Source organism: Biomphalaria glabrata, chromosome 11 (assembly GCF_947242115.1).
Source record: "Biomphalaria glabrata chromosome 11, xgBioGlab47.1, whole genome shotgun sequence".
Taxonomy (NCBI): domain Eukaryota; kingdom Metazoa; phylum Mollusca; class Gastropoda; family Planorbidae; genus Biomphalaria; species Biomphalaria glabrata.
In genome coordinates this window covers 3,071,385-3,089,406 of record NC_074721.1, presented here as the reverse complement: position 1 = coordinate 3,089,406, position 18,022 = coordinate 3,071,385, and the positions used below count along the sequence as shown (strand labels likewise).

General features: G+C 37.6%; 1 protein-coding gene across 1 annotated transcript; it reads right to left on the bottom strand.

Moving 5' to 3' along the window:
• Positions 1–3,351: 3,351 nt before the first annotated feature.
• LOC106051628 (uncharacterized) lies at positions 3,352–17,180 on the bottom strand. Its single transcript, XM_013206831.2, has 5 exons — positions 16,974–17,180; positions 12,734–12,916; positions 9,691–9,867; positions 6,236–6,421; positions 3,352–3,635 (listed from the first exon to the last, which is right to left on the bottom strand). The coding sequence occupies exons 1-5, from the start codon at positions 17,032–17,034 to the stop codon at positions 3,514–3,516; spliced, it is 729 nt and encodes a 242-aa protein (XP_013062285.2). The 5' UTR covers positions 17,035–17,180; the 3' UTR covers positions 3,352–3,513.
• Positions 17,181–18,022: the final 842 nt, after the last annotated feature.

The following is an 18,022-nucleotide window of genomic DNA, read 5'->3' as shown; positions in this document are numbered from 1 at the left end:
ACAGCGACCAACTGCCTTTACTTTCTCCAACTAAAGTCAGGTACCCATTAGAGTTGGGTGGACTCAGGGGTGCCCTAAAAATCCCGAAATTCAAAATCCCAGTCTTCACCGGGATTCGAACCCAGGACGTCAGGTTCGGAAGCCAAGCGATTAACCATTCGACCACCGCGCCCCCTATGAGTTTGTTTACTTGGAGAAAAATGTCAATGAAAAGGCTGGACTACAAGCCACACATCTACAGAAGTGCCGAGTTTGCTTATCTTAAACTTCTATTAGGAGAATGGACACTTCTAAATGAGTGACCTTTTTTCTACACAAACCGTATATTACTATAATTCATAGCCCAGTAACCAATATTTGTTGTAGGTAAAAGTAGAAGACTCAGATTTATGTATATTAGAGTAAGAGATAAACCAGGGAGAGCTAAACACCACCTACTCTTTATTCTATTTGTTTATGTTGGTAATAAGGAAGATGTTTCCTACATACGTTCTTGCACAATAAAATAAAACATAAGATGTGTGTGTATTTGTATTTTTGTCTTTTATTTAAACATTTCGAAAGGAAAGTAACTTTCATTTTATATATTCTAGTGATTTATTATACAACGGAAAACATTACAGTAAAGTTTAAAATCAAATAAAAGAAATTGATCCAGACAAGCACATTGATATTTAACTCCTTCTCTGTGTAATTATTTACCACATTCTGATGGAATCAACGTTTGTATCGTCGGTTAGGAGAGAAAGAGTTAACCAACCAAAAAAAAGGTGGAATGTAAAGAGACACATCACCTCTTCAAATAGTGTACTATATCTACAAGCTTGAAGAGTTATATTTGTTGAGGCTTTAAATATGAGATCGGTCCTTTACAAAACGATTAGATCAATTAGATAATCATTATATAACATCAGTTAGGGTGTGTTCACATTTAACTTCACTTTATCCTATCTCTTAGCCTGTTGGGCCATTGGGGCACCACACAAGATCTGTCTACCGTTTTGTTTCATTCCTCTCTGTCCTTTGACTTTAATAGAGTTTCATTTACTGACAGACACGCCTATTCTTTGATGTTGTCTTCTCATCGCTTTTTCTGTCTTCATCTTATTCCTGGTACTGTTCCCTGAAGATTGGTCTTTTCGAGCCCTGAGGACCTTGTGAGTTTGAGTTGTTGACAGTGGTTAGCAGGTCTTCGTGAGGTCCAATGGCTGTATTAATCCTGTTTCTAATCTCTTCATTCATTGTGCGGTCTTTGTGACACCTAAGGTTTAACTATATCTTCATAACTATCAGCTTATCAAATACTTGTGAATATTAACAATATAATAATAATAACATTAAACATCTCCGTATCCTGTGGTATCAATTCGTTAGTCGAACTAACAATTCAACAGCACGTCTATTCTTTCGGTATCAACGGACAGTGTAGTTGTTGTAGTAACTGCCTGAGCGGACCACTTAGGGGGGCCGATTTTGAGTTTGTGTTTCCACACAAACTGTCTTTGTAACCTAGTTTTTTTTTTTCATTTAATGTTTTTTTTTCGCAATGCTTTTAGATCTATATAACTGTACGCCTAAATCTAGATCTCAATAGCAGGCCTACAGGCTACAAGTTAATCTTCGGCACCATCTAGGGTGGAATCTTAACATAGGTACACTTGATGTTTCCGCTGTTTATAAAATAAGATTAAGACTAAGACTAAGACTTGCTTTATTGATCCTTACGGAAATTTGTTGTGATTACAAGGACTCTTTTCTCACATAAAGACAACACAACAGAAACATACACATAAATACAACAGACAACTTAAAGAGTTCATTCAGCGACTACATACAGGTATCTTGGTGCATTTCATGTTCCCTGATCAATGAGTGGCGGTGATAGAGTCTGACCGAGTGAGGTACGAACGAGTTTGTGTACCGCTCCGTTCTTGTTTTGATTGACAGCAGTCGCCCACTTCGCGACGACCTGGCGTAGTTCTGATGGAGCGGGTGGCCGTTGTCTTCCAAGATTTTTTCAATTTTTCTTAGGCACGTTTGTTCAAAATATCGTTTGCCGCAAAGGAATTAATCTAAGCTACTAAATTATTGTCCTAAAACGCTTCAGATTCCAACTATAACTAATAGCCACTATCAGTATTAAGCCCTTTGATGCCAGCACCAGAAGCAGTCCGTCCGTGACCAATAAATTAAAAACCTGATGACCAGTTGATGGTCTGAAATATATGAACACCTGTTCTACCCACTATACAACCCAGATTGCACTTTACTTTCGAGAAATTTACATTAGTAACTATTTTACATTGGTCATCCCTCATACATCCTTTACAGTTGGTGACCTCTCACATACACTCACATACTTATGTTACACAGATTAGTTTGTGATAAGGCCTATCAGTTAGTAAATACTGTTAAAGTTTTAATTCATTTATCTGTATCTCAAACAAGGAGAGAACTTGTAATTGACGGCAGTAGTGGTATAAGCTGAATTAATCCCCTTTTATAGGTCGCCGCTCTAAATTGAAACTAACAATATATAACCATACTATCTTCTCTTGTCATAAGTACCTCACTAGCAGAGTGGTTAGCGTGCTGTTGATTACCAAGGGTTAATCAACAGTTTGTTTTCTTTAATTGATTCTTGTGTTGTCAGGTAAAAGAAAAAAGTGTGCACAATTTTAGCTCGGTCCGAGATTGACTGTTGGAGAAATTAACGTGTACGAACTTTTTACCAGAGAGACAGAGTGAGTTGATATAAGGTTTGTTTTGAACATAATAATAACCAGAGACTAAAAAACTTGTCCGCTTAGTATGGCTTTAACTCTTTCTCTCCGTAATTATTTTTCCACGTTCTGACAGAAATGTTCATTTTTCACTTTTGTAGATTCTGCCCTTCAATAACATTTTTGTTTGTAATCAGAAAACGTTACTTTTGGTATACAATTTTAGGAGAATGCATGTTCTTTTTATATAACACAAATTAAAGTTTATAAAAACAAAAAATATATTTGTAAGTTAATGAGATCGAATCAACGATGGTGTCGTTAATTAGGAGAGAAAGATTAATACACTAAATGACTACACAACACACATTTCGTGAACACATTCTCACGGACGAGTTACAAGCACATGTAAACGCAAGAACGACAACCGATGCAGCATATAATTTTCATAACAAGTTTTTTAAATGCCACCTTTAGCCCCATTGTATGTGTACTGGAATTATCTCCAGAACAGTCCAGACAGGGATTTTACAGTTATATGAAAAAAAATGTTCTCTACGATATTAACCATTAAAAAAGAGCTTAAGAACAATAGAATCAATACAAGAGACTTTGTGGTAGACTACTTCTCGTCAGGACCAGAAGTGGTATGTCACAGAGAGCCCAAGATCAAACAACCAAATGTTATTACTGTTTTATTTATTACTTCTCTGTTAAACTAATGATATTTTTCAGAAGAAAAAAAAACAAACAAGAGACTTTACAAAGATAATCTTTCCTTTGAAAAATGTTATATAAATATGTATATTTCACAAACGTATCTGGAGATTATGTCGGCCTTCACATCATTGAGTCGCCTGCTGGCAGAGTAATAGAAGACAAAGTCCTCATTGAAGTAATTGTCAGGCTGACCTTAAATCGTGGGGCAGAAAGAACGTGAGAATTATGATCAAAAGTTAGACTAAGACTGAGACTAAGACTAAGATTGAGACTAAGACTAAGACTAAGATTGAGACTAAGACTAAGACTAAGACTGAGACTAAGACTAAGATTGAGACTAAGACTAAGACTAAGATTGAGACTAAGACTAAGACTAAGATTGAGACTAAGACTAAGACTAAGACTGAGACTAAGACTAAGACTAAAGACTAAGACTAAGACTAAGATTGAGACTAAGACTAAGACTAAGACTAAGACTGAGACTGAGACTAAGACTAAGACTAAAGACTAAGACTAAGACTAAGATTGAGACTAAGACTAAGACTGAGACTGAGACTAAGACTAAGACTAAGACTAAAGACTAAGACTAAGACTAAGACTGAGACTAAGACTAAAGACTAAGACTAAGACTAAGACTGAGACTAAGACTAAAGACTAAGACTAAGACTAAGACTGAGACTGAGACTAAGACTAAGACTAAGACTAAAGACTAAGACTAAGACTAAGGACTAAGACTAAGACTAAGGACTAAGACTAAGACTAAGACTAAGACTGAGACTGAGACTGAGACAAAGACTAAGACTAAGACTAAGACTAAGACTAAGACAAGGACTAAGACTAAGACTAAGGACTAAGACTAAGACTAAGACTAAGACTGAGACTAAGACTAAGACTAAGACTAAGACTAGGACTAAGACTAAGACTAAGACTGCTTTATTGATCCTTATTAGGAAAGTAAAGGTGGTCGGTCTCACACCCTTGCTAACCGTCGGTCATAGATTCATATGACCTTTACATCTGCTCTATAGGTGACAAGGTCTGAAAGGGATTTTTTTTTTTTACCACTGAGCTAACTGTCATGTCATTAGTTTCTGTGTAATATGGTTGCTAAAGTAATCCTATACTCTTAAGCGAGCAATTCTTGTATGTATGTATGTATACATGTAGGCTATGTATGTGTCACAGCTTTCCTATTCTATTTATAATTATAACTCAATAGAATCTACCTTAGGTCTCAATACGTCTAGGTGTCCCTGGTTCAGTTCTAGTTAACGAAATAAAACAATGAAACCACTAGATCAAACACATAAACTTTAATCAGCTTTACTGCATATCACACACGCTGGTCTCTGTCTAACAACCAACACACTTCCGTTCATTCGCGCAGATTGTAAAAATAGATTATACATACATACACACATTCATCCGTGACAGTATGTATAGTCTGGTGCAAAGTATACGTCTGTCATTCAGTTTTGTTCACGCCATGGAATACCAAAGGCAGTCTGGTTCATTGCTCTCCTCATTAAGTAGTCGATGGCTAGGAGGAAAAGGAAGGGAGATAAGATGCACCCCTGTCTCACCCCTGTCTCGATGCTAAAAAACTCGGTTGTTCCTTCTTGTGTTTTAATGCAGCAACTACACTGACTGTAAAGATGTCGTAGGATCTGGACGAATTTTTCTGGGATGCCGTATTCTCTAACTATTTTCCATAGTGATTCTCGGTGGACACTATCAAACGTCTTCTTAAAGTCTACGAAACTGATCGCTAGCCGTTGTTGGTACTCAAGACTTTGTTCTATGATATTTCGTAGAACGAAGATTTGCTCTGCATATGATCTGCCTATTCGAAAGCCTGCTTGCTCTTCTCTGAGCTTCTCATCTACAGACCGTTGAAGCCGTCTCAACAAAACAGTGCTCAAAACTTTGCCCGGGACAGAGAGGAGAGTAATGCCCCTCCAGTTGTTGCAGTCTGCCAAGTTGCCCTTTTTTGGAAGCTTTACAATCACTATTTTTTGCCAGTCCTCAGAGACTTTAGAAGTTCGCCAACAGAGATTTAAGAGATCAGTCATTCTGTTAACAATGCACTGTCCCCCATGTTTTAGCATTTCTGCTGACACCATGTCGAGGCCTGGTGCTTTGTTGTTCTTAAGCACTGCAATGGCCATGGTAACCTCTGTAGTTATTGGGTCTGTCTTGACCTTGATATCATTGTCCGGAGAAGGGTCCTCGAATGTGTAAACCAGGTCTGGAGACGGTTGGTTAAGGGTCTCTTTAAAGTGCTCTACCCATCTTGCATCCTGTTCTTCTTTCGCTAGCAAGACTGGGAATTTCTCTTTAGCGACATACTGTATTGACAAGAAGTTGATAGTTTCAAGCTTCTTGATAGAAAATAACGAGGTAATAACATCAGCTAAAATCACACAGAGGACGCGGTGGATACTATGGGTGAGCTTTTGGTTTTTTTTTTCTCACTCGAGGTGGGGATGGAACAAAAGCCAGCAACCCAGTCCAAAAAGTCCGCCACACAGTTCCACAAAGGGGCTGACACCACAGTCCCGGTAGCCACTCATCCACCGCGCCACACTACTATTTTGTGTACCACTTTTATAGCGGTCATTATCATGTCATTACTTCTACTGTCGCTAATTAAAAAGGAACCATATTTACGTACAAACTAATATACTCTCTAAACTAAACCAAACCCCTACACTGTAAACTATTATAAATTGTATAGTCAAAGCTTAGTCAGACTTATCGCTATTCTTCGTAGTCTTTTTGCATGTACATACCTTTGGTAAACATTAAAGGAATAAGATCTGGGTTTAATTTCGATCCGTCGTCTGCAAGCCTGAAGACGCCTTCCTCCTCGGAGTCATCCAAACCAACGAACACATCGTCATTGTAGCTCAACATCACGTGACCGAGCAAATTAAACTTGTCCAAACTTCTCGGGGCAAACAGATGAGACTTCTTGTCTGCAAAGTAAGGTGGATATTCGAAAGTACAGGAACTAGTTTACACCATATTGAAGTATAAAGCTGATTGCAAAGTTTATATCACCTCACGTTATCTTTCTCTGCATCTGTTTTGTCTATTTGGTAAAAATGTTGAAACGGTATTTCTCCCACACCCATTATCGGATCAAGTTAAAACTTAACTTTCCGTAATTATTTATTGTACCTAACAAAACATGAACCAATACAAGAAAAACATTAAAAATTACATTTTCTAAAAATACAATACCTTAAGACTAAGACTAAGACTGCTTTATTGATCCTTACGGAAATTTGTTGTGATTACAAGGACTCTTTTCTCATATAAGACAACACAACAGAAAAATACACATAAATACAACAGACAACATAAAGAGTTCATTCAAAGACTACACACAGGTATCTTGGTGCATTTCATGTTCCCTGATCAATAATTTTAAAAACATTTGGTTCAAACCGGGTTTCGAACCCAAGATTTCGACACTAACAGATGCATGAACATATGCATCTACCAATTAAACTATAGGGAATTCACACTTTTGCGATTATTTACTGATATTATCATTAAATGGACATTTAGACCTAGTACTATTGTATTGAAGCAACTTTAAATTTACTTTGTTATAGAATAAGTAGGGCTGACTACGCCATGTTCTTTTTTTTATAGGTAAGTCTACTCAAGCCAAATTTATATTTATTAATTTTTGACTTTGAAAAATTATAACGGTCAAACTAGAGTTTTCCCTGTGTGGCCAACGAGCTAGTAATTCTTTTTTCAGCGATATACATCAACTGTTTAATATACAGGGAAATCGTTAGAGCCCGTTTTTTTAGATCAGCGTCCGCCAACCAACCCAGGTTACTCCATAAAGGAGTGACTGGAATAGAGGTATTGTAAAAAGAAAGAACCAAACAGTCAATTAATTCTTTGATATCGAAAAAGGGAAATAATTTCTACAATATTGAAAGGTTTAATTGTTTGGGAAGCGTGGTCGAGAGGCCAAGTACACTTGGCTTGGCTTGGCTACCTATGAAGGGGGCTCGATGTTTGACACCCGACTCGAGCAGAGTTGTGTTTACTGGGCGCCTAAAGCAGCGATTCTCAACCTTTTAAGCCCGGCGACCCCTTTTTTCAATCCCCCACTCTGCCGCGACCCCCCCCCCTCCCCATACACACATACAGCAATAGAAGACTAGACAAAAACAATTCATATTTTCGATGATCTTAGACGACCCCTGTCAAATCGTCATTCGACCCCCAAAGGTGTCGCCACCCACAAGCTGAGAACCCCTGGCCTAAAGGAAAACATTCCCACAGAGGCCCCCTTCCCCCGTCCCCCGACTGGTCCACAAATGAGATTGGACCAAAGCGCTCTGAACATACTATAAGCATGAAAGTAAATAAAAGCTATAATTAAAAAAGACAAATGTCCATTAGATAAGATTTTTTATTTTAAAGTGTGAATTGATGTTTCTTGTAATGTACTGTTGTGATATTAGGGCAACAAAAGCTACAAACAGGTTATGACTTTCTTTCTATGAGCTCAGTGACGATACGCTCTCACTTAGCGAAGATAAATACAGGTAAAGGGAAATTGTTAAAAAGAATCCATTTATGTTATTTAAAATAGTGAAGGCCGGATTTAAGTATGTTGAGCCCCCAGGGCACGATTTTTCTGGAGGCCTCTACACTTTTTAGAAGGTTTTAATGAAGATCTACTTCTGATAAATAAAAAAACACTTACATCTATGTGTGATTATAATGTAATCTCACTTTCCAATTTTTTAATTTCAAAATGCATATTTTTTTTTTAAAGTGTATTCTTTTTAGATTGTGGAGGGTGACGGCCCTTGGCAGAGGCACTGCCGTACATCCGGAGCTGTATTTGCATATTCAAAGCATGTTACAAGCGGACGCACGTCGTGATATCACAACAACTTAGTCACCCGAAGTCAGAATCAAATTGTTAGCGTTAATGATGTAAAAAAAAAAGTATTTAAAAGTTTCTGACATGTCGAAATTCCGAAATATTGTTTTCTTTTGTGGAGGCCCTTTTCTTGTGAGAATCCCGTGGTTGTATCCCCTCCTGCCCTCCCTTCAGTCCGGCCCTGAGTTTGTAAGATAATTATATTTTCGAAGAGACGGCTGACAGAGGCTTTCTTTCCTGTGATTATTGACAAATTATCCTTTATTCTGCCTCTTTATTCTTCATCAAAGTGTTATTTGATATTTGATCTACTTCAATCTCTTTCAGATCCAAAAACTATATTCCCATTCTTCCACCCGTTTCAGGATTTATACGTGAACTGCAAATAAACACTTCATCTATAGAACAAGTAAAGGCATATAAATATCTAGGCGTTATCGTCAACAACAAGCTTTCATGGGAAGACCACCTTGGAACTCTGACAAAGAAAACAGCCCAGCGACCCTTTTGCTATACAAACTCAATAGCTTTAAACTAAACAAGAAGATCCTTGAGACTTTTAACGGCGCGACTATACAAAATCTGCTAACATACGGAATAACTTGTTGGCAAGGCAACGCCTCATCTAAACTGTTGCGACGTCTAGAAAACATCATTAAAAAAGCATAAAAAATTACACTCACAACATTACCACATTTAAAGGAACTATTTGAACAAAAGTGTCTAAGAAAAATTGAAAAAATCTTGGAAGACAACGGCCACCAGCTCCATACTCTATGTCGTCGCGAAGTGGGCGACTGCTGTCAATCAAAACAAGAACGGAGCGGTACAAAAACTCGTTCGTACCTCACTCGGTCAGACTCTATCACCGCCACTCATTGATCAGAGAACATGAAACGCACCAAGATACCTGTTTGTAGTCGCTGAATGAACTCTTTATGTTGTCTGTTGTATTCATGTGTATTTTTCTGTTGTGTTGTCTTTATATGAGAAAAGAGTCCTTGTAATCACAACAATTTTCCGTAAGGATCAATAAAGCAGTCTTAGTCTTAGGATTTACCTCTAGGCAACATAAATTATAGACTAGGGCCTCCCCCCAAATTGTTATAGGGATATTTTCAATATTCATTTGGAGAAAGAGTAAAGGAAATATCAATATTGTAGAGGACTCCAAATCTTAAATTGCTTAGGGCCTTGCCATGTCTAAATCCGGTTCTCCTTCCACCCGGAAATTATCACAAAAGATGTAGATTTGTCCAAGTTGTTACATGGATTTTACATAGACTATACATAGACAAAACGTGTTCTTGACATTGACATTACATTGACAATCTTTGTAAGCCAAGTCGGCGCGAAGAGAACTTGAGGATATCCAGATACATGCTGTTGTGGTGCCATCTGTAACAGTATTAAATCCAGCTGACTCGTTGCAGGCTCTACCATGGTACAACATAAAGGTGGAGGTGTCCCTGGCTGTAGCTGTAGATGCTATTTTTGAACCTTGCAGAAATAGAAAGAAGTATTCATTTTAGTGGGAAGCGTGGTCGAGAGGCTTGTCTCGGCTACCTAGAAGGGGGCTCGAGGTTCGACACATTTACTGAGCGCCTAAAGGCAGCACGGAAAACCAACTCCTAGGTACCCCCCCCCCCCACCCCACCGGTCCACAAATGAGATTGGACCAAAAGCGCTCTGAGCATGCTATAAGCATGAAAGTAGCGCTATATAAAAGCTTTAATAATATATAAAAGCTATAATAATTGAATTTGATAATTGGATCTCTCTTACGAATATAAAATGCAAACCATTTATAAAGAACTGTTTAATTATTTGTGTGTGTCTTCATCAATTATGCGTAAGCAGATAGATCATAATTGCAATTAAAAATAAAAAAACGTATATGAAGATGTATTTCAACATCATGTAGTTTCAGAAAGATGCCCGAGAGATTTAATAACTTAACTTATAACTTACACCTTTAAAAAAAAATAAAAATAACTTATAACTTAAAAAACGGGCAAATGACCGTGGATGTAAATTATGCCATCTTGAAGATGCTCCTAACGAGAAACATATGTATTTGGAATGTCCATTATTCCTTAAAGTTAAAAGTACTGTAAAGGACTTATTAGAAGCTAACTGTGGCAACTATGTAAATGTTAACTTCTCTATTGTTTTAAACAAGCTGCCAAAACTCAAAAATAAAATGGTACATCACTGTAACTTAATTATTGTTTTTGAATACAGGAACCTTGTTTGGGCTAGCTGGCTCAAAGCTCTACATAATAATAAAGTGTTGCTACCTCTTGCACATATAAAAGTGTTGCTACGTCTTACACATATAAAAGTGTTGCTACGTCTTACACATATAAAAGTGTTGCTACCTCTTACACATATAAAAGTGTTGCTACGTCTTACACATATAAAAGTGTTGCTACCTCTTGCACCTATAAAAGTGTTGCTACGTCTTACACCTATAAAAGTGTTGCTACCTCTTACACCCATAAAAGTGTTGCTACCACTTGCACCTATACAAGTGTTGCTACGTCTTACACATATAAAGGTGATGCTACCTCTTACACCTATAAAAGTGTTGCTACCTCTTGCACCTATAAAAGTGTTGCTACCTCTTGCAGTTATAAACGTGTTACTACGTCTTACACCTATAAAAGTGTTGCTACCTCTTACACATATAAAAGTGTTGCTACGTCTTACACATATAAAAGTGTTGCTACCTCTTGCACCTATAAATGTGTTGCTACGTCTTACACATATAAAAGTGTTGCTACCTTTTGCACATATAAAAGTGTTGCTACCTCTTGCACCTATAAAAGTGTTGCTACGTCTTACACCTATAAAAGTGTTGCTACCTCTTGCACATATAAAAGTGTTGCTACCTCTTGCACATATAAAAGTGTTGCTACCTCTTACACATATAAAAGTGTTGCTACCTCTTGCACCTATAAAAGTGTTGCTACGTCTTACACCTATAAAAGTGTTGCTACCTCTTGCACATATAAAAGTGATGCTACGTCTTACACATATAAAGGTGTTGCTACCTCTTGCACATATAAAAGTGTTGCTACCTCTTACACCTATAAAAGTGTTGCTACCTCTTACACATATAAAAGTGTTGCTACCTCTTACACATATAAAAGTGTTGCTACCTCTTACACATATAAAAGTGATGCTACGTCTTACACATATAAAAGTGATGCTACTAACCGAAGAAATAGAAAAGATTGCCAATTGTTGCAGCTAGAGAATGTGTTGCCATTTCTCGCAGCTATAGCTGCTCACTGCAGCTTTAGGAAGCGTTGCATCTAACTGCAGCCATAGAGAGTTTGGCTTATACTTGCAGCTTTAGGACTTCCCATAACTATACCAGTCATTCGTCGTGCATTTAGTTCTGTAGCTACTCATTGCATTTAAAACCTTTCAACCGTTCCCTATCCCCTCACTTAAAGAACTCAGGACAATATAGTCCAACCCAGCATAACACATATAAAAGTGTTGCTACCTCTTACACATATAAAAGTGATGCTACGTCTTACACATATAAAAGTGATGCTACATCTTACGCCTATAAAAATGTTGCTACCTCTTGCACATATAAAAATGTTACTACGTCTTGCACCTATAAAAGTGTTGCTACCTCTTGCACATATACAAGTGTTGCTACCTCTTACACCTATAAAAGTGATGCTATTTCTTACACCTATAAAAGTGTTGCTACCTCTTACACCTATAAAAGTGTTGCTACGTCTTACACATATAAAAGTGTTGCTACTTCTTACACCTATAAAAGTGTTGCTACTTCTTACACCTATAAAAGTGTTGCTACTTCTTGCACCTATAAAAGTGTTGCTACTTCTTACACCTATAAAAGTGTTGCTACCTCTTACACCTATAAAAGTGTTGCTACTTCTTACACCTATAAAAGTGTTGCTACTTCTTACACCTATAAAAGTGTTGCTACTTCTTACACCTATAAAAGTGTTGCTACTAACCGAAGAAATAGAAAAGATTGCCAATTGTTGCAGCTAGAGAATGTGTTGCCATTTCTCGCAGCTATAGCTGCTCACTGCAGCTTTAGGAAGCGTTGCTACTAACTGCAGCCATAGAGAGTTTGGCTTATACTTGCAGCTTTAGGACTTCCCATAACTATACCAGTCATTCATCGTGCATTTAGTTCTGTAGCTACTCATTGCATTTAAAACCTTTCAACCGTTCCCTATCCCCTCACTTAAAGAACTCAGGACAATATAGTCCAACCCAGCATCTGGTTTGTAGATAAGGATAACCCTGTCCTTTAACTGTATGTATATTACACAATGCAAAAAAAAGCAATAAACTATTCATACATTACCTAAGCTACACTGTCTATTGTCTGTATTGAAGAGAATACTGTTGCACGCCCCATTGAGGGCCTGGCATTGGTATATGCAATACGAGACATTGGTATCGCTCAGTTCGACTCCTACTTTAACTATAGTCAGGTACATGTCATTGTTGAGTAGGAACAAGTGTTCACGAGTCAAAACACAGTCGGCTGAAGACAAAAAAAAAAAAGGTTGAATCATTAATTATTAACATATGATCTAATTATCAGTGTCTTGATTATCACTAACAATGGTAACGCTTAAACTACGGACCGCGGGCCACATCCCCCCCCCCTAACGCTTTTCTATACAGCCTCTTGAAATTTCTGTCCTTAGTGCATACAGAGGGGGCGCGGTGGCTGAGTGGTTAAGCGCTTGGCTTCAGAACCCAAGGTCCTGAGTTTGAATCTCGGTGAAGAATGGGGTTTTGAATTTCGGGATTTTCAGGGCTCACTGATTCCACCCAACTCTAATGGTTACTTAGCTAAGCTGGGGAAAAGTATAGGTGATTGGTCATTGTGCTGGCCACATGACATCCTGCTCGTTAACCGTTGGCCAAAGAAACAGATGACCTTAACATTATCAGCCCTATAGATCGCAAGGTCTGAAACGGGAACGTAGTGCATACTGAAGCCGCGTATTTCGACGATCTTGCAGTAACGTAACCTTTAATAAGCCTGTTACGTCCTCCCCTTTTCACTTCGAAAAGTTTAGCAGCATAAATTTATCATTTAATAAAATTATGGGGGCTCCTCGCTGGTCTGATTTTTATTTTCAATGAAAGAGAAAATATTCAAAGACAACAAGGAGGCGAGGTGGCTCCAGGACTGTGAGTCCCGGGTTCGGGTCCCGGGTTCAAATGACTTAGTTGGGGAAAAGTAAAGGCGGTTGGTCGTTGTGCTGGCCACATGACACCCTCGTTAACCGTGGGTCACAAACGCATGTGACCTTTACATCTTCTGCCCTATAGATCGCAAGATTTGTAAGGATAGATTTTACTCTTTTTTTTTTTACTTTAACGTACCTAAAACCTTTTTATCGCTATATAGCTACTTCAGTGACAATGTGACTATGGATCCACTATTAGAAGTGTGACGAATGCCTGGGTATTATGTCGGAGCGATATCAATTTATTAATATAGAGATGAAAACAAAAAACTTAAATTTTTTTTTTTTTTTTTTTTTTTTTTTTAAAAGACAGTTCTTTTATACAGCTGACCATACTTAGTAAAAGCGATGAATTTGCTCTTCGTAACTAATGGATAAAAGATTTTTTAGAAATGGAACACTTTTTACCCCGCCCCTATCATCCCCCCCCCCCCTCTCGTCCTGAAAAACAAAATCCTGGTTGCGAACGTATACATCTACTCAACTTATAATGATCGGCGAGGCTTAGAGATCCAGTCCTGGAATGTTTCTGAAGGTCTATTTATATATTTCACTCTTTAGTCACGGATACAGATTTTCGAGATCAAATTTAATATTAGAATGTATTTTATTTTAAGTTTTCATAGTGTAGCCAATCAGCTACTATTTCTATTCCCAAAGAAATGCATGAACTATTAAATTTCTAGGAAAATCGTTACAGCCGTTTTTAATAATTATGTCCAGGTTCCAAGTTTTGTCGATGAATTTGCAAGTTGAATAGAGGAATTGTAAAAATGCTTCTTTTCATATATTCACAAGATTTTTATTGTTTTCTTTTTTTTTTAATACAATAGTTTAATAGTTATTGGCTATTCTAGGTCAAGACACTGTCCCCTTGCCTTATATTTCGCACGGCTCAGGCCAAACTTCGACTCACGGTGCCCCTGACTTGTTTACTTCTCCAGACTTGATGACAGGGCCGGCCTTAGGTATAGGCAAACTAATAGGGCATAGGGCCTCCGATTGGCGCGGGCCTCGCACAGGACTCAAAGAAATTAATTTTGTCAAAGATGAAATTGCGAATCATGGATCAAATCTCAAATATAGCAAAACTCTATGTTAACTATCCTAGCTCTAAGTCTCTACTAGTATTTAAGATGCATTCTCGAATTTTGTACTAACTTTAGATTTACTAATCACATTACAAATTTAAGAAGAGAGTTGTATCTTTCTTTTCGGTGAAATGTGGAAACGTTATTTCTAGTCTGGTGATCATGAGCCGTCCATGAAGCACATTAGTTCTACAGGCGCTATATAAATTTAACTTATTTGATATAGATACAGGAAGGTTTATAATTTATAATTCATTGCGAATTTTCTCGGTCTTAATATTTTTTCTATTTCATTTAAGGCCGCCTTATTCACTTCGCCTAGGGCCACTCGATTCACTTAGCCTAGGTCAGCGGTTCTCAACCTTTTTAGCTCTGCGACCCCCTAATACGATTTTCCACTAAGCGGCGACCCCCAACCATAAAAACCTTTTTTGTTCATTGGCCTAGGTAAGTGTGATTTAACTAATGTTGTACAATCGCTATCAAGTGTATATATCTGATTTCCATGATGTTAATTTCATTGTTTGAAACTGAGCATAGAAAAAGCTTTACTTAGTTTAAAATAAATTTGTTCTTAAATTACAAATGCTGCATACATAGCTGTGAACTTACTCTTATAACCCGGTATAGCTAAGCATGGAAAAAACGTACAGTGTTTGATAAGGTAAACTACAATGTTACAACATTACTGTGACAGTATTTTCAAACACGCCAAAAAGTTAATTCGAATGTTTATCTCGTTTTTTATTTCACAAGATTATTAAATCTCCTCTTCTGCATATAGTTTATTTCTGTATGTAGACTTGATAACAACTAGGCCAAAAAAATTATGTTTCCTAAAGATATATTGTTGGAAATGGAGGTGGAAGTTTTAAAAAAATCTCAGAACCGAATGACTGCAAACAATTGACCTAGATGTCTGTAACTGGCATTGAAGAGAAATCATATTTAGCTGCATTGATGTAATGCTTGTGGCAGTGTCTTTGTTGCTAATATATGTCTTTGAATCATACAGTGACTTACGATGAATTCTCATGGTGACTCTTTCTGTACCGAACATTGAAATCCTGACCGACATCCAATCATACTTAGAGCAACATCTGAGCAGACACCTCAAATATTTTTTTCCAAGAGGTATTTTGCTTTTCTTAAAATTAACCGACTTTGTCAATTACGTCACGTGCTGTAGAGGTCGTTTCAAAAGGTCTGCTTAGAAACTAATCTTTAAAATCGCTATTATGTACATCTCTCAAGTAAATGATTAATTGTGAACAATTTGCAACGTCTGTGGATTCATCAAGCTGGATGCTAAACATTGGAAAAGGAGTAAACATTTCGTAATTTACCAGATTGATAATATCAGAAGACATGTCAACTATTCTCCTGTGAAGAGTGTCATATGATATGGTTATTGCACTAAATTTATTAATGAATTCGTCTCCAATCATAACTTGGGCAATGTATTTGGCCGCTGACATTAACTCCTTGGTAATGGTGTGACATTTCAATTGCTCTGGCAATTCTGAGAGCCACCAAAATAAGAAGCTTGTAATTATGGTACTTGCCGTCTGAGTCAAGTCTGGATTATTTTACTGCATCAGCTTTTGAAACTAAAACACTGAATGTCCTTTTCAACAAGCTCAGACGTTTGTTTGTCTTCATGCATTTGCAGAGAGAACTTCATTACAAATGACACATTTGGGTATTTGTATTCCTGCTTAAACTATTGAAGTAAAACCATATCTCACGAAATCGTCCTTTTCTTTTCTTCGCGTTCTTTTATTCGAATTCCATGTTTATGGGTTGTTCCATAATAAATGTATTTCCTTCAATAACATGGACTATAATTCAATTGCGTATTATTAATTAAACTTTCTTCACGGCGTGGTTAGATCATCACCATAGAAATGTTAGATTCCGCAAATGGTCATTCGATGCATTTGATGGACAATAATTCCAAGTGTTGAACATTTTATTCTACAACAACGAAGGGGTCGCGATCCACAGGTTGAGAACCCCTGGCCTAGGGCATCCTTATTTGCTTCGCCTAGGGTCTAAAATTACTTAAGGCCGGTCTGTTGCTGATCTCACTTTCGACCTGACTGGGAAACCACAAGTTCTGACATACATGCATTAAGCACAGTAGCAGGCTTTCTGTCCAGAGCTTTTTAAAGAGAGGATTTGAACCTCTCAAGTCTTCACTCAAACTCAAAATAGTCACTAGCGTAGAAGAAAAGTCAAGACTTACCATAGTGGGTTATATAGACCAAGAAAAATAGTTTTAAGCCTGTCCTATTGGAAAAGACCATGGTGAACCAAGGAACTGGTTCTCCGCGGTTAGCTAATCAGAAATGAGATTGACGTCAGTATTGCATCTTGTTAGCTGGCAGTCGGACATATTGGCTATTTAACAAGTACAGAATGAAATACATCTACTTTAACTCTTTCTCTCCGTAATTATTTACCACATTCTGGTGGAATCAACGTTGGTATTGTCAGTTAAGAGACAAAGAGTTAAGAGTGTGACATGCTATAATGAGAAGTAAATAAATGAAGAGGCGTCATTCTGGTGTCGTCTTACGCTTCGTTCTTGTTCGCTAGACTCAAAAGACTTCTTTTGGACGCTCTTGACAATTAATAGATCTATATGTATGCACAATAAGAGACTGTAATCTACGCACTTAATAAGAACGAGCCTTGCATATTTAATACAGTATGGCTTTTTTTATAAGTTAACTGGGATATATCTTCACGTTAACGTGAACCCGAGTTCACTTATATTATGATGCCGCCCCTTTTTTTTATCATAATATCTCTATAGAGTTATCATTGGCGTATCAGTACATTCATAACAAGAAGGAAAAAAAAAATAAAAAGACAATTTCCTCCTCTGTACGATTATTTTACTCTCAATACCAAATGTTAGATTTTAAAAAAAAAGGAAAATTCGTATCCCGCCAACTCCTTCTCCCCTCCACCCCACGAGAAAAACTCCTGGTTAATGCGAATAAATTAATCGATCGGACTTTATAATAGTCTAATGATTGGTCTTTAAATCTAGACTTAGAAGAATTATGCGCAAAGTGTTCGTGGTAGTGCGGTGGCTGAGTGGTAAAACGCTTGGCTACCGAACCTCTGGTCCTGGGTTTGAATCTCGGTAAAGACTGATTTTGAATTTCGCGATTTGAAGGGCACCCTTGGGTCCACCCAACTGTAATGGGTACGTGACTTGGGGAAAGTAAAGGCCGTTGGTCGTTGTGTTGGCGATGTGACACCCTGCTTGTTAACCGTTGGCCA

Coding starts and splice junctions, on each gene's coding strand:
- LOC106051628 (XM_013206831.2), bottom strand. CDS start 17,034: ATGGTCTTTTCCAATAGGACAGGCTTAAAACTATTTTTCTTGGTCTAT. Junction 12,917..16,973: donor GGTCTATATAACCCACTATG/GTAAGTCTTGAC, acceptor TTTTGTCTTCAG/CCGACTGTGTTTTGACTCGT. Junction 3,636..6,235: donor TCCTTTAATGTTTACCAAAG/GTATGTACATGC, acceptor CCACGATTTAAG/GTCAGCCTGACAATTACTTC.